Source organism: Cyprinodon variegatus, unplaced genomic scaffold (assembly GCF_000732505.1).
Source record: "Cyprinodon variegatus isolate N-32 unplaced genomic scaffold, C_variegatus-1.0 Scaffold989, whole genome shotgun sequence".
Taxonomy (NCBI): Eukaryota; Metazoa; Chordata; class Actinopteri; order Cyprinodontiformes; family Cyprinodontidae; genus Cyprinodon; species Cyprinodon variegatus.
Window position 1 is genome coordinate 138,802 of NW_015151442.1, and position 1,531 is coordinate 140,332.

Here is a 1,531-nt window from a genome sequence, read left to right on the forward strand (position 1 = left end):
AGGATTACGTCAGGCTAGGCTTTAGGAACTTTATAGCCCAGAACTCAACATTATTCCAGGATTTTTGAATTGAAAAAGCTTCCTGAATGGGAAGCGAAACGTCTTCAAACTTGGAAACAAAGTCCAGTGGATTGTTTTTTGACTTAGTTTTGGAACAGCTGTAAGCATAACTTGCTGCTTAGATGGCCAAACAAAAAGACCTCAGTGTCCATCAATGGGGTAAGCTCAGCCAGCAGTGATTAGTAGTTTTTAGGACATCATCTGGTCTCAGGAAATGACAGAGCTTTCAGAAATTCTGGTATTTGTTCGTCAAAGCGACAGTGTTACCGAAAAATACCCAACATCCCTTCATTTCTCATGATTCATTGTAGGTCAAAGCGGTTTGGTCAGATTTGGGACGGCGGGGAAACTTCTGATTAAAAATGTACATTATATGTTTTCTATTACCAAAAATAAACTTGGGTCATTTATTTAGGTACAATTTTCGCTTTTTAAAACTGAAATATCTGCTCAGCTCCATCCTTTCCTGAGCCTGAAGACTTCATCAGTTTATTTCTAAGATCGGTTGCTTTATTAAAAAAAATCTAATAACTTATTTCCTGAGACTTCAGGATATTCCTACACCGTAGAGAAGTTGGAACAAGAGGCGCAAAGGTTCAGTGAGATCAGATTTTCCAGGGATTTTTTTTTTTTGTTACACACAGCAGTAATTCACAGCTATAAAAATATGTTCTTTATTGAAATAACAAATAGAATAAAAAAATATTCCACATCTGTTCTCATTCACCAAACAGGTAAATCTGTTACTTTTAAATAAGCTTTGAAAAATACAAAACAATAAGGTTTCATAAAGCTGAATATTGTTAAAAAGTATCAGAAATCCTCAGAAACCATCAAATAAACATCTAACAATAGACGGGACTGCTGAATCTTCTGGGGAACTAATTTATTTTTCCAAACATGCAGCAGTAGATAATATCTATAATATAAAGTTAATGAAAGGTAGTGTAGCCCTGCCAGCGTCACAGCATGGAGGCCTTCATCAGGTTCCATCCCCTGGGTGCGTCGCCTCCACCTGTTTGCTCTCCCTCTCAGCGAAGAAACTCCGCTGCTCTGTGACAGCCCTCTGCAGAAGTGCAATGTTTACACCGTCAACACAGTTCAGCACACGGGCCCGAACCGTCACTCCGACCCCTGTAGGACAAACGGATGTGGGTAGGTGATACAAGGAAACCTCTGCTTGTTTCTTTTAAAGTTGCTTCCGAAGAAAGCAGACCGTTTGCCAAACACATCAATGACACCTCACCTGATTTGAAATATGAAAATATAATAAAGTCAAACTGAGCAGCGTGACATTCACTTAAACATCCGTTCACTAAATCCTGAGAATTGTGTCTTTTATTCTCTCAAACTATTTTATTAACACCAATTAAAAGTACATTTATGTGCAGGGGCGGATATAGGAAATTTGGGGCCCTAGGCAAAAACAGGCAGGGGGCCCTCTGAATTGAGAAGACAACACATCAAACAG

General features: G+C 38.9%; 1 protein-coding gene across 2 annotated transcripts in view; it reads right to left on the reverse strand.

Moving 5' to 3' along the window:
* Window positions 1-707: 707 nt before the first annotated feature.
* The window catches only part of ten1 (TEN1 CST complex subunit), a 3,201-nt gene continuing 2,377 nt past the window's right edge, over window positions 708-1,531 (reverse strand). Inside the window, exons 3-4 of one of the 2 annotated variants that reach the window (XM_015399113.1) lie at window positions 1,000-1,194; window positions 708-872 (exon numbers count right to left, since the gene is read on the reverse strand). In XM_015399113.1, coding sequence (XP_015254599.1) covers window positions 1,043-1,194 — 152 coding nt within the window. In that variant the 3' untranslated portion in view covers window positions 708-872; window positions 1,000-1,042. Of the gene's footprint in view, window positions 873-898; window positions 1,195-1,531 lie in introns of those variants that run through there. The other variant, XM_015399112.1, reaches the window with a different exon arrangement.